Genomic DNA, 19114 nt, shown 5'->3' on the forward strand with positions numbered 1-19114 from the left:
CAATGCCAGATTTGCAGGCAGCTCCTGACGGCCCGACGCTGTGCTGGGCTGGGCAGGGGCTGGGAAGGCACCGGGTGCTGCCGGGGCTCTCGGTGCGTGCGTCGGGCACAGAGCCTGCCCCAGCTCTGGGAGCTCCCACCCCTGCTGCCAGGTGAAGAAGCCTAAGGAACAGCCAGAGCAGGGGCGTGGGGAGAACTGCGCAGTTCTCCTTGGACTTCTCACTGATTTCTTGTCCTTCTGGTAGCGCCTCCTCCAGTGGCCTGAGCAATGGTCCGAGGGGTTCTGAGCCTTTCACTAGCCAGTTAATCAGCCAGCATCCCCAAATAATTACAAAGCAGTAAATAAACTGGAGGAATGAGGTGCCTTCAGCCTGTCTGTGTGGCTGGGCAGACACTAAAACATGCCTCAGCATCTTTTAAAGCGCTCTTAAGTACCTGCTTCAATTCTTCCTTTCCTCTGCGTTACCTTGGCATTGCTGTGAACCTCATGCTCCTGCCATGAGGTGTTTCATGGAATGGAGATTCAGGAGGCACTTGCCAAGCGATCCCCCAGTTTAATGAAGAGCTGCTCCTTGGGCTGCATATTTAAACTTTCTCTGTCAAGGGCGGTTGTGTGTGGCTGGGCTGAGTTCCTGGTGGGTCTTGGTCATTTCTGACCTGAACAATGCTACGGTTCCACTCAGGTGGGGCAGAAACTTGGTTTGAAGTTTGTTCCATGCAACGGCCACCTGAAGCTCTGCAGTCTGAGCTCTCTGGTAGTTGATCCAGTCAAAGAGTGGAGAACCTCCCATTCCTCTCCAAATGCCAGCTCTGCAGGAGTGGTTTTAAGCCCAGTCTTAGAAACTCGCCTAAGGACTCAAGGTAGTGACAGATTTGAGCTTATACAAAACTGATGTACCCCATCATATAGGTAATTTTTGTAGTGCCTCTCGCTCCACAAGACTCCAATTTACAAAATGAAGCTAGATAGGCATTTATGATTGGTAATTTGCATGCTCACTATATAAAAAGCCCACTTGTTTACATCAGTGTTGAAAGAAACAACCAATGTTGCAGAGAGCAAAGCAGTTGGAATAGGACACAGGCAGTTCCCCACGAGATGGAGCCCATGAAAGCTGCTGCCATAAAGCAGCTGTGGGGTGGGTGTAGTTCTGTGTACCCATCCTAGGCCAAGGCAGGGCTGGGGGGACCTCCCCAACATTACTGACCCGAGGTTTAGAGCTGGTGGGAAATCTCACATAATTACTCTGCATTTTGGATGTGAGCGATAATAGACAGCACAAGACTTCCTTGGGGTTGCTTCCTCTTGGGATTAAATCCCCAGGAGGAGACCCAGGATAGCATTACTTGGAAGGAGATGCAGGTTCCCAGGGGATGGAGACTGTGGGTTCCAGCTCAGGCATCTGGCAGGTGTGTTGTCCGTGTAGAGGAGGGCTGCTCATGGGCACAGAAGGGTTTTACACACCCCATCACCTCCAGTCCTGCACGTTTGGGACCATCCTGTTGGGCTCTGCCACTCTGGACAGCACAAGGAATCCTTTTAACTCTTGATCTAAAAGGGAGAAGTCCAGCATGGGGAGGGAGCCCAGAGTGGCTGGGCCGTGGCCATCGCCTCCTGGTTGCAGCTGGAGCTGCTGCTGAGGGGAGTTCAGCATGGGGGTCTCACCCTGCTCAGGGGTGGAGCACCCACCCCTCTGGCCCATGGCTCCTTTCACCACCACATCTGCCAGTTCCCAGCGGCTTTCAGGCAGTCCCATTCCAAGGGACATCTCTGCAGGCCCAGGGTTTGCCGTGGCTTCGGCAGCGGAGCTGGGCCCAGCCCCTCCCCAGCTGCCCACGTGGGATGGGCTGTGTCATCACACTGACACACACTGGACACATGCTCCTTTCTAAAGTTCATTTTATGCTTTTTGTCCCCGTGGGCGTGGGCAGATACATTGCTAGAAACTTCCAGCTCCATTAGCACTCCAGATATTTTTTGGTTTTTTTTCTTTTATGGAGGAAGAGCCCACGGCACAGCCAGTCCAGGCTGGTCAGTGTGAGTCTGGGGGCCCTGCCCAAGCACTGCTGTGCCTCAGCTGGGAGGGTCCCCACCCTCCCAGGAGATGTGTGGGTCAGGAGTGAGAGAGAAGCACAGGGGCTGAGATCCTTGGGATGCAGAGGAGAGACAGTGACTGCTCATAGCACAGCAAACTATGAGGTGATGTTCCTTAACTCTTGGGAAGTTGGATGGAATATAATAATGGTGCAGTATATAATTAAAGTTCAGATATCTTAATTAGGGGATCCAAGGGAGCTCACTCAGAGATAAAAGAGTAGCAGATGTGTTAGTGAGGAACAGCTGACGTGCTACGGAGGAAACCTAAAATCAAAAGCCCATGAAAGGTTTCATGCTCTATTATTGCCGAATGAATCCGTAGTTCAAAGTCTTTCTGACTACTAAGTGCATTCAGTTTGATCATCTGGGCGTTAATACATATTTTTTCTTTTACATCTTCTCATATCTACCTTCCTCTGCCCGATAGTTTTGATAAGGATGTGTCCCTGTGTGTAACATCAATCCCGTGACGAGCAGCAGGGTTTGAATCTCAACAGGTCCAGTCCATCTGAGAAATGGTCACAGAGAGAAACATCTCATTAACGATGCCCTAGTAGCAAAAACAAGAGTGTGCAACTGAAATTGTCAGAAAAATATTGACTTTTTTTTAAATTAAAAGATCTTGGTGGAATTCCTCATACCTGGAAATTGATATTCAGCAATGGTGTTGTTCGTTTCTCTGTATCCCTTACCCTCTTTGAAGTAGTTTTTAACATCCTGCTGCCGTGTGTTGATAGAGGAAGAGCAGTGAGGTTCAGGGCCCTGGGAAGACAGTGAGATCTGTTCATGTACTGTTAATGCTCAGGCTGTGAAGCACAGCAGGGCCTCTCACACAACCCTCCCACCTGGGTTTGCAAATGTATCCGTAGACAACCACCAAAGCACCACTGTGTCTCTCCTTGTATGTGCAAACTGGTCTTTTTGTTGTGGAAAGCGTGCAGTTTATTTTCCTTATGCCTCTCCCATTCCATTTCTCTCTCTCATTGACTAATTTATGCTGGGTTTTATTTTTTTTTTTTTTAGCATTTTAGAAGGCAGAAAGGGGGGAGAGGTTGGGGCCAGGTTCTCCAGCCTGGGCAAGCATGGGCGGAGGATCTGGCCCTGCTGTCCCTGCTGGGCTCCCCCCTGGGATTTAGCCAGGGAAGGGTCCCCAGTCCCGTGCTGCTTCTTAGCATCCTTGTTTTCCTCTGATCACGATTGACCGCTGTTGTGTTCTGCTTGTTTTTTTTCTTAATTTGCTTTTTTATTATTTTCCTTTTTTATATTTTATCCAGATCCCCCCACAACTATCCCTCCTCCCACAACAACCACCACCACTACCACCACCATCCCTACCACCATCACAGGTATGGTACCTTCATAACCATTGAAAATGTCCTGAATGTTTATTGTCTTTTATGTATATAAGCAGAGCATGAAGCCTGGGGAAAAACAACAAACCAATCACTTGCAGTATTTTTTTTTCCCCTCAAATACGCCCACCCACAGCACGAGCCCTGGTCCGGCAGCTCGGCGTGTCAGAGAGTCCTTGCCGTGGGTGTGGGCGTTCCTGGAATGTGGGAATTGTCATGGCAGGAAAAGTGATTAATTCAGTTACTGGTGGCCAGCACTGGGTGCTTCACATGCAGGATGCCAAAAGCCTCAGAGCTCCCTTAGCACGGGCAGTCGTTGCAGCCTCCATCCCGTCAGTACCAATTTCTGAGCAATTTATAGAAAGTTTGGTCTGCGGCAGTTCAGTTCGCCTGATGTGCCTCAAGATGCTTTTTCTCATGCCAAGATGTTGGTATTTCTTTGTGATAAGCTTCTCCCTCACTCTCCCAGAAAAGGGAATCCCACCAGTCGTTTTTATTGTGTGAATGCCATCATAGGCCCCTTCTTGAGGAGCTGCCTTTCAGCTTGTGAGATTTTCTGTGTCTTGCAAGAAAAGATGAATAAAAACAACCAGCAAGATCATGACACCTCTGTGACACATCCTCATACCTCCTCACAGACCTGACTCATCAGGAAAACCCTTCTGATTTATTTGTAACCATTCGCATTGTCATTTCTCTGACCTTTCCAATTCCAACCGCTGCTTTTGCTTTTGCTTGCTGCTTTTTGTGGGTTTTGGTTTGGCTTTGTTTTTTTTATTTGAGGCAGAGGTGACAAACGGCAGGTGAGGATGGACCATTGAATAGCTAATGGCACAACGTTTACTGTTGCTGTAAACCACCCCTTGTGTAAATGCCTTCACGTTTTATTTGCTTTTATGACGCTGCTCAGCTGACTCTCACCACCCTGCCCAGGGCGTTTCGTGGCTTCTTTTCCTCTCGAGGTTTTTGCCCCCAAGGCAGGCCCCGCTGGCACGGACACGCCGGTGAAGCCTCTCTGCCACCGTGCCTTAACGTGGGCACCATCACCCTGCAGCCCTCGCCGTGCTCTCCTTCCTCCCTGCAGGTGCCTGCGGTCAGCCCAGCTCCAGGCACCCAGCCCGGGCTGCTGGGGATGGCTCTCCCTCTTCCCGTGGTGATGATTTCTGGACCTAACCCGCTTTTGTTTCAGAGGAGGTTTGAAGCTTTCTCGCAGCCTCCCTGAGAGCTGTTGGCAGAGAAGCTCGGCCGTGTCCCACAGGCTGTACCTGGATGTGCTCACAGGTTTCTTTCTCTGACGGTAATTGCTCGTGCTTTCAGTGAATTTTGGAAGGCTAAATGGAACCATGTGTTTTGATGCTTGGATAACCCCTTCAGTTAATCTTGGTGCCTGCAAACCTTAATGACTGTCCTTTTTCTGGGAGCTGGGTTGTTACCAGCCTGTTGTTTTAGGGATTGCTCCAGCACTGCCCTCCAAAGCTGGTGCTGTGTCAGGTCCCACTGCAGTGCTTGGTTCTTCCCAATAAACAGCAGCTTGGTTGTTTGCTGTCCTGCTGCAGCTTGGCTGTGGATGCTCAGTAGCCTTTGGGCTTTCCTTCACACAGCTTTCCAGTTTTTTTATGTTAAAAATAAGAAGGGGAGAGAGATGGTTCTTGCAGTTGGAAATGGCCGTGTCATCAGCCTGGCAGAGGTCCCTTGGCTAAGGAGCTCGTCACTGTCCAGCATTGCTCTCTCACCTTGGTTTGCAGTGGTGGAGGATCTCAGACTTTGGTGGCAGAACCCAGTGGGTCTCCATTGCCTTCTTGGTGCTTTTCTGTGCTGCCTTTGAACTGCTGAGGAGGCTGGAAAAGTAATGATGTGATATTGCTCCCTGATTCCAGCAGTTCCTGCTCGCGATTTGTCGGAAGAAGATTTACTAATGCTGATAAGGGAAATTATTATTTTCTTCCCTGGCACTGAGTCTTCTTGACATGTGTCTTACCATCCTGTGCCCATGAGTTCAGTGTGCTTTTCCCACCCAGAGCAGCCAAGGCTTCTCCTGCCTCTGTCGTGCAGAGATCTGTGTGTGTGTTCTCAGTCAGTGCTCAGGAGCGTGGAGCCACACCAGCGTCTGCCCTTCACTAGTTAAGAGACTTTGTGGCTGGAAAAAATTAGGTCAAATTAACATAATCTCTAGAATTACATAGCAGAGTAGTGTTGGAACACTTTTCAAAGCCTTGAGAGACACCTGATAACTTAATTCCCAACTGCTCCAGGGTTCTTCCTGTCAGACAGAGGAGAGGTGGGAGACACAGGGTGTTCTCTGAGCTGCTGGCAATCCAGGCATCTGGAGCCAGCCCAGTGGAACCCAGTCCTTAGGATGAGGTGGGTTTGAAATGTGCTTTGTTTTGCTTTTGTCCCCCTACTTTTAGTATAACCCTGATGTAGTTCATGTCCCCTGGAACCATGGAGTAGTTCTGAAAAACAATTGTCTTGCTTTAATTGAATAAAACATGGGGAAAGAGGCTGCACTGAAGCAGTTTCTAGCAGGTGACCCTAGAAAATTCTGCCCTTGGAGTTGTCCTTTTGATTTATTGGTTCAGGGAGTTTCTGGGGGAGCTCTTGGAAAGCTGACCTGATGCTTTCTCCAGCGAAGGACAGGCTGAGCAGTGAAGTTTCCAGACACCACGACCTTTAGAGCTTTCCCTCTGTCACTTTAGTGTAGGTGCTTGAAAAGATTTCCTGCATGACAGCTTGATCTTTTCCACGTATCCTGCAGCAGCATTGATATTCCGGCCATCCTTTGGTGTTTCAGCCCTTATCACTGCCGAGCCCTTTTTTATCAGTTAAATTGTCCTTGTGGCTTTCTTCATTAAGATGTACAATACGATACAGCAGAGCAAACAGCATCATTTGAATTACCCTGGAGTGGCTCCTGGAAATGCTGGGCTCGGGCAGCTGTTGTTTCCTGGGAAATAAAGGTCCTTAATCACAGCCCAGCCCTCACCTCAGGTTTTTCTACCTGTCCCAGCCTCCCCAGGCCACTGGCACGCCCCCTCCCAGGACCAGGGCCTCATCCATAGGTGCACATTTGCATGTCCCACTCTTTCTCCACAGGTGGACTGGCACAGGTGTCTTGGCAGCAGTTTTGGTGAAGACCTGGGGGTGACACGTGCAGGTTGCCAGTGTTGCCAGCCCTGCAGGTGATGCTGCTGGCTCTGCAAAGGCACTGCTCTCCATGCTCAGCAGCAGGCTGGGGGCTCCTGGTGTTCCCCTGGAATGCCTACTTAGGGCATATTTTAAATCCCACTGATCCCTTGGAGTAGCAGGTCTGGGGGTGGGGTGTGTGTTTGTTTCAGGAGGCTGTAACGTTGCAGGCAGTGGTTTTCACTTGAGAATCCCCAGAGGTGCTCCAGCCCCTTCAGTGAATGCATGTGGAAAGGACCAAGCCCATCCTGTGGAAACAGGAGCAGGAGTTCCTTCCTGAGGCTCAGGATTTGTACAAGCCAGGAGCAAGCTCTCTTTGGCTTGGAGGTGTGCAGTGAACTCCAAAGCAGGAGCTGAGAATTGATGCAGAGTTGGAGAATCAGCTCCTGAGCAGGGGCTCGTGGTGGTGGAGCTCTCCTGTCACCCACAGGGGCAGGCACTGTCTCCTGAGAAGCACACCTTTGTGTCATCCCAGGTGCTTTAAAAATAATAGCACACAGAAATCCGAACTGTCAGCAAAAATAAGCTGCAGGTTTTCAGAGCATTTCACGTGTCGAAAAACTTCCTCAAAACAAGAAAAATCACTTTATCCTCAGTAGGAGTTTGTCCTTTCCTAATTACAGTGGTGGTGTGAAAAGCTGCAGGTGCAGGGGGTTTATTCCAGCAGTGACCCCAGTGGCTGGTGGGCAGGAAGAATGCAGTGCCAGTGATCCTGGTCTCAGATTTCCTTGCAGTGGGTTTGTGGGAGGCAGAGAGGCAGCGTGGGGATGTCTGAAGCGCTGCATCCTGGCAGGATGGTGACATCAGCTCAGGTACGGCCACCGCTGCCTGGGACTGCTGCAGGTGCTGCCCTGATCATGGAATTCAATGGGAAAAGCACATTTATTCCCCAGTCAGCTCCGAGTGGCCAGCTCCAGCGGGGCTGTCTGGACTCTCTCACAGTCTCTGGCTTTGCTGGGGATGTGGGGAGATCAGCAGGAGCAGGAGGGCTCCTGATTTGCTCTGGGCAATCCCAGCCTGGTGCCGAGCTGTGACACGCTCAGGTGCTTGATGCCACTGTGCAGGGACGCAGCCCAGGGATTTGTTCCCCCAAATTATTTATTATTTAACTTCTGCTTTCTGTTGGAGGTTCTGACTGTCCCTGGTAAAATGTCAAGTTAATTTAAAGATGATTCTTCGCCTTTCTGACATTTTCATCCAGGATGTGTCTGCATTAAAGGGGCTAAAGGCAGAGCTGACAGGCCTGGAACAGGAAATAAAATGAAATAAAATTCAGTCTTTCAGTCCCATGTCCAGCCAGTAGCAGGCAGGACCTGTGGCCTTACTTTTGGTGACACAGCATAAGCAGTGCACAAACCATCATCTTGCTGAGCAGAAGCGTGGGTTGTGTGCAAGCTTGGGCATGAAATCAAACCCAAATCCTCCCAAATCTGTATGAAGAAACGTGCAAAAGCATGGCTGGAGCCACTGTGCTAAATTCAGACTATTTTTGTTGTGGTCACACACAACATCCATACAGATTGTGATGATTTTTGTGAAACATCTGGTCTGCTAATCAAGCTGTGCCCAGGGCTCACTGCAGCACGCCTGGACTGGGGCACTCAGTGCCAGCCTGGAGCCCTGTACGGAGCAGATCAGGGGCTCAGGGACATCTCCACCCCACCTTAGAGGAGCGTGTGGTGAGGGAGAGGATGGCTGAGCTGAGGGAGGGGACGGATGGGTCACTGCACTCTGGTGTTTGAGCCCTCTGCTCGTGCGTTGCTGTGGGATGTGACATCCGTGCTGGTGTCCCACAGCAGTTTCAGCCAGAGGAACACTGGGAAGGGTTCTGTAGGTGCTTTCATCAGCCCCAAGGAGCTGAAGCAAAGCAGGGATCCGTTTGCAGTGCTGCATGCCGTCCCCTCAGGCTGCTCGAAGGCAGCAGCGTGCAGGAATTCACACTCGCCCCGGTCAGTGCATGTGAAGTAGTCTGGAAAATCGGGAAGAATAAGAGCTCCACGCGTCAGGGATCAGATTGGCTTTTGGTTTCAGTTCAGAAAGCAATTTAAAAAGCAATATATTGAATGGATATCTATACTTGCTAAAGCCTCTTTAAATTTAAAAGGCAGCAGCGTGTTTTGCCGTTATTTTGTGGAGGTGCTGCTGTAATTCTGTGTGTGCTCCTCAGCCCCAGCACCAGGTACCTCTGTGAGGCTGCAGCACTGCGGCTGCAGCATTCAACCAGGGGAATTTAATTTTGCTGCTGGGGTTTTAATATTCCTCCATCGTGCTTGTTCTGTTTGAGGCTGTGGACTAATTACGGCCAAGTTTAAAGGGCCTGGTCTGTCACACTCTGCAAACAGTTTGAAGTTGGAGAGAATCCATTTGAGAAAACGAGGAGGCTCAGCAGTGGAGCTCATAACTCTGAGAAATGTTGCCCAGCTGCCTCCATGCAGTAATTTTATAAATATGTGTGTGTATATGTGTGTGTGCCCTTGCGTAGCTGCCTAATGGGGTGGTAAGTGCCTCGAGCTTGGGTGTCATCTGAGTTGTCCTAGCTGGCAGATATTTATTTCTTACAGCCAGTGCTACACAGAAATTCCAATGAAGTGAAATTTGCAGCTTTGTAGAAGCCAATGGTTACTCCTTTGGGTACCTTCTGTAACTATAAACCAGGCCTCTGAGGAGCTTTTGTACATGAAGATTTTGGAAGGCCTTGACATTGCTCTACTTTTCCTGAACAGCGTGTTTAGTTCTTTTCCTGATTGGCATTGGGAAGAGAAGCCTTGACATTAAGGTAGAAAATCCCAGGTCTGTTTGGTTATGTGATTTCCATGTTCTCTTGGCTTTGCTGCACTGGGTAAACCAGCCCCTTCTTCATCACCAGCTTTCCATTTTAAATGATAGCTATCAGCCTTGGGTGATGGTGTAGCATGTTGATGGCTTGGGACCAGAACAATGCTTTTTTCTGATGGCAGAGCCTTTCCTTGGCTTTGGTCAACATTAGTTAAATCAGGAGTGTATCGAAGACTTCTTGTTGGTCAGCATTTGAGGAGAAGAGATGGTTTTTATTGTAGGACATGGGGCAGAAGGCTGATCCCTGGGGTGCTGTGTGCCTGCCCTGACATGGAAGTGTGGCTGTTCTTGAAAGCAGAGCAGAAGCTGGTGGTACAATCCCAGGATTCAGAAAAGCACCTTTGGAGTTAGCCAGTCCAGCCTGAAGTTGGGGGCTGTGTGAGCAGCAGCACTGCAGGGCTGGGGTGCCCCTTCCCGGGTGAGGAGTGGCGGGGCCGGGACACCCGTGGGTTTACAGGAATGCACTGATTTGGTACCAAAGCACCAGTGACAGCTTTCTCTCCTCTGCCACGTGATGATGTACACACACCCCAGTGTCAGCACGTTCGTGTCCTGAGCACTGGGTCGTTCCCTGCAGAGCCCTGGTGTGTGCAGTCCTCCTTCCCAAAGAGGGCTGGGACTGGACAGGACTCCCCGAAAGCTCACTCTAAACTTTAACCGGTCTGTGTTTCCTATTGCAACCATCCAAACCATTTGCTAATCATAACTTTGTCATTCCAGCTGCAGCCAACATGTTGTTTGACGTGGATATTTGTTCGCACTTACAACCGCTTGAGAACTTTATTTTGTGTAACCTGTCGGTCTCTGTCCCCGGACGGGGAAGCGAGATGCACTGTCCAGTTTGCACTGTTTCTTGACTAATAATCTCTTCCAGCACATCAATACAAGTTTGCTTCCAGCAGATTCTCTATTTATTGTAAAAGCTGACATAACTTTTTTTATTTCAGGAAGACAGTAAATTGAGACTATTTATAGATGCCAAGATGCTATCTCAGGAATTAATACTCAGTTTTACAACCCCTTCTAAACAATGGCTTTCCCCCCACCTCCACCACCATTTCCCCTTCCACCATTTGCTTGGTTAAAACAAATGGGGATTGCTACCCAAAACCAAAGCAAAGCCCTGCTCTTGGTCTCCTCGTGGCTTTGGAAGGTTTCCCCTGCAGCCCCCAGGGCTCCTGCAGGAGAACAAGGGCTGGCCTCCTTGAGGGTGCCTTAGATTTGGTTGCCAAGATGAGAACAGCCTACATTGGCAGTGGAAACAGGCTAATGATGGCTTGATAATCTGTTATGCAAATCTTGGTGCAGTTTGTTAAACTGTGCAGGGTTTATTTGTTTTGCTTCCGTAATTAAAGCATGTAGACCTTGTATCTGTAAGTATTATGTATTCCTTGTATGATTCTTGTCTTTGCTGCTGCTTCAGGAATTCAGCCCTGGGCTGTCCTCAGCTAAATTGCCAAGACACAGGTCCTGTTTTTTCCACTGCTGCCTCTGCCCGCGCAGGGCCCTGTCCCTGGGTTGTGTGCCAGCATGTCACAGGGGAAAGGCCGCTGTGAATTGTCTGTCGTGCTGCAAAACCCAAGCTCCAGGCTGCTGTGCGGGGCCACAGGTGCAGCGCTGCTCACCCACGGTGTTACCCACCCAAACACTGCCCGCCCCCAGCCAGGCAGGGCTTGGCCCCAGGATTTGTGTCAGTGACAGTTCTGGGTTGCCAGCCCCCTCCAGCCACTGACCCCTGCCACAGAATGCCTCCGGATGCAAAGCAAGTGCCCTCCAACAACTAAATAAGCCAGTAAATTGGATAATGTGGTTACATTTGGTTTAGACCTGTTGATGGAAATAACTGTCAGTAAAAGCCAGAAGATTGGTCAGTCTTTTAAAACTGCCTGTTGAAAACTCCTGGAAGAGACAAAGCATCTCTCCATTGGCAAGGCAGTGCCCCCCAAGAAATTTCCAGTGAGATGTAGTCCATATGGAGTAGAGTCAGCTTCAGACTAACCCGCAAAAAAACATCCAGGATATTTTAATTACCCATAGCTGTTCAACCAGCTACCTGCTGCAGCAGAGGGACTGGTAATGTTTGTCCACTGTTGCCAGTTCTAGAACATCTTTATGCTGATAAAAATGGTTCATCGTGCAGGTGGTGGCTGGGAAGCTGGAGGAGAGGCAGGAGCAGACTGTTCCTGGCCAGGGGTGCTCTGATGAGGCAGTGTTTGAGTGTGTAACAGCAATGTGCCGAGCCTCAGCTCTTCATCCTGCTCTGGAGCTTCTGTTTTGTCCCCACCAACCAAACCGTTGGTGTCGGTGTTCTCCCCTGTCTCCTGTTCCCCTGACTTTGCAACCACCAGTAATTGTTCTGGCAAGGACCTGGAAAAAGAGAAAAATTTACTGTTTTCCTCAGGCTCATAGCTTTTGAACTGGAGGCATGTCTTCTAAACAGTGCAACTCACTTCAAATGCTTTTTGCCTTTCATTTTATTATTGCTTGTCACGCAATGTTCTTTGAAAGCTTGCTCATATATTATCTGTTCCATTTTTTCCATTTTCCCTTTTTTTGCATGCTGTTCCTCCTGTTTCTTCCCTTCCTCCAATCCTCTGTTCCCGTGTGTAGACACAACGGCGACGACAGAACCAGCAGTTCACGGTTGGTATCACATTCCTGTTTATCTTATTTCTCAGCGCTGCTGAGTGGCAAGACAAGCCTGGGAAGGGGAGGCCAAAAAGGGAACTGGAGTCTTCAAGGGAAAACTGTGTTTCAGGTGGACTCATCTCATAAATACAACATGGGTTCTAAGGCTGGAAAGTCTGTCTGCTCTTGTCATTTCTGCTGTGAGCTCCCCAGCTGATCTTCCTGGTGCCAGGCAAGCACAAGCCCCATGGAAGTGGCATCCAGGTCCAAGCAATGCTAATTGCTTCTCCAGCCATTGACTGAGAGAATCACTTCACACATGAAAAAGAAATTAATTTTTTTTTTCTTTCTTTAGGGTTTTTGTTTGATGGGGATTTTTGGGGATTTTTTTAAGATTTTTGAGCATTTTTCTTGGATTTTGAGTTAGTTTTTCAGACACAGTATCCAGCGGGTCTGCTGGCACAGGGCAGCACTGGGGATTCTGGGATGCTCCACAGAGGAGCGCTCGCCTCCAAGGTCGGCAGGGAAGTTTGCGTTATTACACTGCAGAAGGAGATTGGGAAAACAAATAGCAACACTTTCCTCTCAGCATAGCAGTCTAGCAAAGTAACCCTTCTCGTCTGCTCGAGGCAGTCTAGCTAACAGCTTGACAGCTTCCTGAGCTTCCTGCATTCCCCGGCGAGCCTACGTACGCTGCAGGCTGGAAGTTGAGCATCCCATTTTTTTGGCACAAGCTTACTTTTCAGCTGAAGAACCAAAACCTCTGACAATTTTTAATTACAGCTAATCCATGTTGGACTTTGTTGTTCTAGTTTCTTTTAACTCTGATAAAATGACTGAATTTTTACTGACAGAAATCCCTAGCACAGAGCACCCATTCTCCTGCCTGCTCCCCTTGAGGTGTTGCTTGGGTGAGGTCAGAGGCAGGACTGAGTGAAGCAATCATTCCATAGCAATGTGCCATATCGAGTGGAGAGGCTTACACTTCTTATCCCAAATAACTTACCTACCTGGATGCATTTTCCCACTTGACATAAAGATCAGAAATCTTTGGGCACACTTGTGTTTTGTCTGTGTGTCAATCTCCCTGTGTGTGTTAGATGTCAAGAGCCATTGTTGCTGATTTTGTAGCTACATGTTTGTGGCTAGATGTTGATCCCTAAATTTGAAAAAGATCAGGTAGCCCCAATGATGGCACAACTCCCAGCATCCTTTCTGGGTGTTGTTTCTGCATCAGGAAAGGCTCAGTGTAGACATGTATTAGACTCTGCAAAGAGGACAAGCTGGGCAGATGCTCACTGGCAAACCCTTGCCCCATTTTCAAAGCAGTTCCTGATGTCTTTCCTTATTTTTCTTTGTTCAGAGGAAGCCATAAAAAGCCTGTTCTTAACTCGAGGGCTTTCCCCCTCCATGGGGAGGATCACTGCCAGGGAGGTGGCCAGCTGAAATGACAACCTATCCCAGTCAAACGAGCTGCCACAAACTTTCCTGCCTTAAAACCAGCCAGTTTGTTCTCAATTCCCCCGTGCTTGCCCTTGTGGGGTGCTTTTCCCGTGAAGACTCTGGATTTCTTTCCAAGCTTGTGTTGCTGGAGTGTGTATGGAGTATACCAGGTGTTTCTGTATGTTGGCCATTTGTTCTTTCTGATGTCCGATGGGAGTGAGCATGTCTGTGAATGACTAGAAATGCATGGGCATGAATACAGCCAAATGGATTTTCTCCAAAAACAATTTAAAATGAATTGGGGGAAGAAAAAAGAAAATCAACCAACCAACCAAAAAAAAAAAAAACCAACAAAAAACAAAACCAAAAACCAACCCAAAAAAGAGATTGCTAGCAAAGAAAATGGAATGTAAGGCCAGTGTGGAGCCAGCACAATGCTTCAATCCGGGAAAGAGGGTTTTGAGCCATTGAAAGTTTTGGAGTGTATCCTAGAGGACTGGGGGGAAGGAGTCCTGTGTGTGTGTGCATGTCCCAGCAGTAGCCAAGGCCCTGCCATTCCTGTTTCCTCACGGAATGGAGTTGACGGCAGCGATGCATGAGTGACCTAACGCACGAACGTTGTTAACTCTTTTGTTGAAAAATGAGAGCTTAACTGTGAATTTTCTGATGCACTTTCTCCTTTCTCTGCACTGTTCATTGCCAGAGCTCCAATAACAGCATGGTCATGGCCGGCAGGAAGGCTTGTGCTTCCGCTGCACCCCACGAAGCCGGGCTTTCCCAGCTTCAGCCCTCCTCCCTCTCGGTGTGCCCCCGTGGGTCAGGGTGCCTGTGGGGCTGAAATCACAGGCCCCACTCTTTGAGCTGGATACAGGCAGAACCGGTGGAGCCGGGAGTGTAACAACCTGGAGTGTCTGCGCCACTCAGTCTGGGGAGAAAGCGCTTTTTCTGCCATGCCCTTTCAATTTTCCTCCCTGCCACTCTCCCCACCATAACCAACGTGCCAGTTTTTAATGTCCTAGCCCCTGTTGCCTCTCAGTGGCCAGAGAGCTCAGCCCTCACAAGGTGCTGGGCTTTGGGGAGCCCCTCAGGTGAGAGGCCCAGCTCACACTTGCCCCCTGTACAAGCAGGACATCTCTAAGCAGCCATGACCTTGAACACACTGACGTTGTGTCCATCTTTCAAATTCTGCCCCCACCCTGCTGTAAGCAGAGAGCTCTAAATGCTCAGAGTGATTCCCCAGGATGTGGGTGCTGCACACACAGGGCATTGTGCTTGAGGCCCTGTCCATCCATCTGTCTGCCCAGCAATGGGGGGCTCAGGGCTGCTCCCCATTCCCCTGGCAAGGCAAGAACCAGGCAATGCCGCCTCAGCACAGGCAGAATTTCTGCTCATTCCCATGGAAGAGTAGGGTTTTGAGCCATTTGGAAAAGCCTCCTCTGAAGCTGGCAAAGCAGGAAAACACCCTAGTCACAAATGAAGATTGGTAAGAAAATATTTGACCCATAATGCAGCAGGTAAATTATTTTACAGGCTGGAAATCCTTCCCTGAAGGCCTGTGTGGGTTTTTAATTGTGGCCTTAGCATGTTTGGTACAAGAATCGGTAGCACTATTGTGTTACACTCTTGTTCCTTTTTCTGATAGTCCTCAGTCCCTGAAAATGCTTGGCTGAAGCCAAAGCCTGGCTGCCCCAGACCGGAGCGCCAGCCACGTGTACATCCTGCCAGGTGCCACAGAAAAGGGCTTTCTGCACTGCCACCACCACCAAGCAGCTCTGCCAGTCCCACTGCCTCCTTCCCTCTTGGAAATGCCCTACTTAAAAGTGCAGCTAATAGTGAATCCTCAGTCTGTTTCACAGCTCCCATCCTTGGGGCAGTGAATAAAACATCACAGCGCTGCCTGCGCGCTGCGGGTCTGCGCGGCGCCGCATGAAACGGAATCCCTAATTGCTTATTTAGAGCCTGAGATGGGAGAGAAATTGGCTTTTCCTAAAGAACTGGATGTAGCATGGGAGCCCACAGAAACCTAAATGTACCTGGGGGTGCCTGGTCCTTGTGTGAGCACCTTGTTCAGCTGCAGGACGCACTCACTGAGCCTGCCGAGGATTTATCATTTCCAGGGAAATGGAGCAGAGTGAAAAGTTCCCTTTCATTCCTCTGGCAGGAGTAGTGGCAGACTCTGAGTTCATCCCCTCAGAAGTGAAAAGAGGGGGCTTTAGTAGCCAGTATGAAAGTTTAATGAGAAAAATCAAGAAGTAATTTACCACCTATTTAAATGCCTCACAACAGGTTTTAACACCGGCTGGTGGCATTTGTGAGTGTCCCAGGTGCAGGGAGAAGCAAAATTGTGGAATTGTTGCAAATTTTATTCTGAAAAGGATATTTTTTTTTTCTTCATAAAAAATGCAACATTGCCCTTTTTCATCAGCGAGAAAATGTAGTTCCTTGAAAAGGAACTCTCTACAGAATCAATTTTGGAGAGAGAAAAGTTGAAGGGCTCCTCTGCCAAGTGCAGCTTTGCATGGTCAATGGTTCTGTGAGTCAACTGTTGTATTTATAGATCATTTATAGGAAAAAAGCTCCTGAAAATCTGAAAAGGACTCCCTGAAACCCAAGAGTGGCACACAAGCCTATTTCCTGCTATTAATCTAAATGGCTTCCCACTTCAGGAGGTAATACCAATGTAGCTTCCTGATGATTTGATGCATTTAAAAACCAGTCACTGAAAATTAGTTTAATTTTTAAAGGGCAGTGTATATATAAAAATATAATATTGCTGCTTTGCAGTGGGGCCAAGTCTGCACATTGACCACACTGCACTCACAGCTTGGCTATTTAACAGAGAGTCAGCTCTGGTAGCAGTCTGTGAGCTGATGATCCCAGGTTCCCCAGTGCCCAGGGGTGCGGGATCTCTTCATGGGATTTTTTTTTCTTTGCTTATGCATTTGCTTTTAGTGGCCAGCAGCAAGAGTGAGTCCTGGAAGTCGCAGCTCACAGGGTAACATTGCCCCATCCCACATTTCAGTAAGTCTGGGTGGCCTCCTGGCTCTGCTTTGCCCTGTCACTGGTGCTGAGCTGTTCACCCCTGGAGATGCTCTGCCTGCAGACCCCAGCACTTCCTCAGACCCCCAAACCAAGCAGCACTAATGCCCTCACAGACAGCCCTGGCTATGGTGGCCATGACCACGTGCCTCCCTGACTGCTGTATAGCTTTGAGGACAGATGCTTTTCCCATAAATCCATCACATTTGGGCAAATGAAAAAAAGCCAGTTTGTCCAATAGTTTGGCAGAGGACACAGCCCACAGCCTGCAAACAGGCCATGACATGCACTGCACAATATTCATATTCTGTCATTGGTAAATGTCCTGACTTGTCACCATGACCAAAACTAATTGGATTGGTTGCAAAATTGGAGGCAAGTTTTCCATTGCTCTCTGTGTGCAGGACTGAAATCAGCCTGGACTAAATTGGGAAATTGTCCCCGTGACGGCCGAAAGGCAGAGTCTGGGGCTCTGCATGCTGTTATGAGTGGTCTCAAACCACGTTCCAACAGTGTAGAGCGAGGAGCATTTCTGTCTGTAATGAAGGCCACGATTGCACTGGTGTCACACGATGGCTCTGCCCGCACTGGCAGACGGTGGCAAGTGACTGACGCATTCTCTTTTTCCCCCTCAAGAAATTCATCCTCAGTTCTTAAGTGTGTTGTTTTTTGTCGCTTGAGAAACGCAGAGAAAAACGAGTCTGTTTTTACTTGTAAGGCTTTACTCAGTTGCCCAATTCGGCCGAGGAGCTGGACTATGGGGATCTCTCAGGTAAGGGCTAGTCTGTAGGTAACCCGCTGCTCTCCTTCGCTAGACACTGGTTCCACTCTGATTTCTGCATCTTGGCCATGTTGCATTGTGCAGTCGCTGTGGTGCAGCCATTCCCCCCACGCTCTTGCAGCTTGGAAGTGCGCTCCTTTCTGTTGGGGTTCTCCTCCTTTTTGTTTTTTTTTTTAATTTTTTTATTTTGGCACCCATTTCTGTGTGGCATCCTCGGGGCAGGAGGTGCAGGGCACCAAGGCCAACCATTGTGGTTCCCTCCTGGCTGGGATTTTTTGAACATTGAATTGGAGACCGGTTGAGTTGAATCTTGGTTTGTAAAACACTTGAATCTGCCGTGTTGTGTGAAACCCCCCTTAAAACAGGTGGCCAGCACTAACCCTTGGCTGCTTGGGGATTCCTCATCATATCAGCATCAGATTGGCAGTAAAAAAGAGGTGGTTGTTTCATCAGTGAGGCCAAACCAAGTAAATGGTTCAAGCCTCTTTTTATCCACACTGGTCTGAAAGAGGCATAAATGCATCCTCATGGCTGGTCCTTGCCAATTAGTGCTGATTGAGATTAAAGCATAACAGCATCTTCAGTGGATGCAGTTGGGTGCATTCAGAGCAGAGCCTCTACCAGTGGTACAAACCCAAATCTTTGTTTTTCATGTTTTCTTATAGAAATGCACCTATATTTTTTTTTGCCCCCCCTTGCAGAGCATCCCTGCAAACTCCTGGTACCTGCTGGGCTCTGTGGCTGCGTGCGGCCGCTCCAGCGCAGGGTGCACAGTCCTGGCCATGGGGCAGGAGCAGCCATTTGTCCCCCTGGGAAGAGCCCAGCCCAGGTGCTTGGGGCCCGGTGCTGTTCCTCTCAGGGGTTCAGCATGGAGCAAAAACATACACCAAAAAACCCTGAGTCCTCATCTTATTCCATCAAATGGTTCCCTCTCACCCAATCAAATCAGGAACGTCTCATCCCATAAGCCACTACAGATGTGCTGTGGCCAAGAGGTCAGAAATGATGGATTCATTCTGGATGTTTTCTAACATTGAGCAATGCTAACAATTATTATTGCAGGCCTGGGACAGATCCCATAGGTAAGATGCACCAGGGCTCTGGTGAACATCCCTGAGTGGATGGGGAAAATTGTTTTGCTCTTAGTTCTTTTACTTTTTAAGTTCTATTTTTTAAGGAAAAATACACTTTTTGGTGAGTGAAGAGAAGAACCTGAAACAATTTCTCAAGGGGATTGCCCAGAATGAGTGTTTACTCCCCAGCCTGTGCTGCTCAGAGGGGCTCACACCTTTCCCAGAGCACACAGCTCAGTGTAGTCCCTTTTCTGAGTCTGGAATGGAAGCCAAAGTTTCCCTCACCTCTACAGAACGCAGCTCAGGCAGAGCCACTGCCCACAGTGAGCACCTGTCGTGTGCTGCCAAGCAGCCTTTTTGGAGCATCTGGTTTGGCTACTGATTTTTTCCTTAAGAATTTCAAAATTTTGCTTGTTGCTCTTTGGGTTACTCCTGCCTGCCCAAAGGGTGACCATTCCTGGTCAGGTGTGGTCAGGATCATGCTGGGTCAGGTATGGGGGAGGCACTAGAGAGAGCCCCAGGCCCTTCTCTGCTACAGACAGAGTGGTCTCTGCCCCATAGCTTCAGAGACTGAAACCAGGTCACGTTTTTGGCCCAGGCTCAGCACATGGGGGCTCTCAGATGGGTGCTCCAGGTGAGGGCTGGAGTTGAGCTCTCCATCGGGCACGCTGCCCTCTGCTCCA

At 49.1% G+C, this 19114-nt stretch overlaps 1 protein-coding gene across 8 annotated transcripts in view; it reads left to right on the top strand.

Moving 5' to 3' along the window:
* The window catches only part of CADM1 (cell adhesion molecule 1), a 136113-nt gene that overhangs the window by 107978 nt on the left and 9021 nt on the right, over positions 1-19114 (top strand). For 2 of the 8 annotated variants that reach the window (XM_077190045.1, XM_054647304.2), the window contains exons 8-10: positions 3372-3443; positions 12078-12110; positions 17296-17349. The exons of 1 other annotated variant lie outside the window; for it this stretch is intronic. In XM_077190045.1, coding sequence (XP_077046160.1) covers positions 3372-3443; positions 12078-12110; positions 17296-17349 — 159 coding nt within the window. The remainder of the gene's footprint in view (positions 1-3371; positions 3444-12077; positions 12111-17295; positions 17350-19114) is intronic. 5 more of the 8 variants (XM_077190046.1, XM_077190048.1, XM_077190047.1 and 2 more) reach the window with 4 other exon arrangements.

This window comes from Agelaius phoeniceus, chromosome 23 (genome assembly GCF_051311805.1).
Source record: "Agelaius phoeniceus isolate bAgePho1 chromosome 23, bAgePho1.hap1, whole genome shotgun sequence".
Lineage (NCBI taxonomy): Eukaryota > Metazoa > Chordata > Aves > Passeriformes > Icteridae > Agelaius > Agelaius phoeniceus.